Raw genomic sequence first — 1,742 nt, forward strand, 5'->3', positions numbered from 1 at the left:
GCTGTCGTTAGAAGATCGTATTAAAGTTATCACAACAGCAATTAGCGGCGAAGTTTAACTGTGGGAAAACAAAATTTATTTTACCCTAGACCTACAGTATTTTCCTTGGGGGTGTAAAATATTGTACACGATACAATTAATCGGCTGATCTCATCGTTTGATAAAATCTATTTTTATTTATTTATTTTGAAGCTCATATACAGTACACGTGCGATAAATAGTTTCTGTATCAACCTACCTTATTTCCACGATATTTTTAGAAAAATAATATCCAAGTAATTTTCGCAGGCAAAATATTCAAAAAACAATAAACGCATTAATGCAAAAATCAGTTTTACTTCCTTTTTCGATTCCGCGATTGTAATGAAATCGTATAATGAGAAAAAATAATAAAATCGTTTTATTATTAATTAATAATTTTTCTTATTGTACTTAATTAATTAAGAAAATATTAAATATTAAAAAATACAGTATTTTTAAAGTTAAAATAAGATTAAACTAACGAAAACCAAAAGCAAAGTGATGGAGAGATAGGACGCGCTTGTATATTGATGACGTAATACACGTAACTGAGGAGCGAACGAAAAGAACCGAGTCGAATTAATTAAGTCGGAAAAAAGAAAGTGTGCATTATAATCGAGAAAATGCGAGTATTGTATTAATCTTTAAAATATTGGTGTTAAATCTGTCTTATAATATCATGACGACTCCTGTAAATCGGGTTATCCGATAAGAATAAAATACAATACCAATATAGCCCTATCATTGAAAAAATTCGCTTATTTTTGCTAGCCTCGAGTTTTGCTTAGTAGAAATGGCTAAAAAGTGCACAAAATATGTACGGATATACGGTATTACAGCACTACCTGTATTGGATGACCATCTGTCTAAAAGACCAGTTTTTGAAGGAACCGTCGGTGGTCGCCATAGACAGGTTTTACTGTACATATATTAATTGTATATTTTATGTATTTATTATAACTTTTTGTATATGAAATTATAGTATTTCCCAGAATAAGAACAATAAGAATAAGTGCTGAATCTTGAATATGTATCATTCTGCTACCATTACTAAGCAACAAAAATTCTTTGAAACATAATGTTTGAATTTTTGAAAAACTTAAATACTATATTATAGAATGTTGTGTGACTTATTTTTTTAACAATCTCAAATATCTTGCAAAAAAGTTAGATTATAATAGTTTAAACATATCTTATAATTTCCTAAAAAATATATATGTAATGTCATGAGCATGGAACTATTTTCCTTTATCCTTGGGATATGTAGACTAATGAACATTAGCTCCATCCTTAGTCTAGGAAAGACTGTAGACAAGTATTATATAAACTGAATGTATAATACATAAATTTTATAAACCTTATATAAAAAGAAAATTCATTAATTTAACAACAAACTGTTATGAAATTCTTTTAACAAAATATCAATTTTCTACATTCTTTGCTAATGTCATCATGTAAAATAAATACCATATGAAAGTGCTGTAATTCAGTTTTTATGTAGTTATTCTACTTATGGCGATGTCATAAAATGCATATTTTGATTACATAAATTTTTCATAGAAGGATACAAACTGAGGAATGATACGATGAAATGTACTTCCTTTGAAACCAAATCCCTTTTCATGTGTACAGAGACAGCGAAAATTTTCTGGTTTTAATAAAATATTTTTAAAATTAATAAAATATTTTTGAAATTAATAAAATACAATTTATTATATTTA

General features: G+C 27.1%; 1 protein-coding gene across 1 annotated transcript in view; it reads right to left on the minus strand.

Annotated features, from left to right (window-relative positions):
• Positions 1-1,547: 1,547 nt before the first annotated feature.
• Positions 1,548-1,742, minus strand: part of LOC111612816 (peptidyl-prolyl cis-trans isomerase E-like) — a 27,553-nt gene continuing 27,358 nt past the window's right edge. Inside the window, exon 8 of the mRNA XM_023354072.1 lies at positions 1,548-1,669. Coding sequence (XP_023209840.1) covers positions 1,563-1,669 — 107 coding nt within the window. The 3' untranslated portion in view covers positions 1,548-1,562. The remainder of the gene's footprint in view (positions 1,670-1,742) is intronic.

Source organism: Centruroides sculpturatus, unplaced genomic scaffold, assembly GCF_000671375.1.
Source record: "Centruroides sculpturatus isolate CEXI.00-Female unplaced genomic scaffold, Cexi_2.0 scaffold1744, whole genome shotgun sequence".
Lineage (NCBI taxonomy): Eukaryota > Metazoa > Arthropoda > Arachnida > Scorpiones > Buthidae > Centruroides > Centruroides sculpturatus.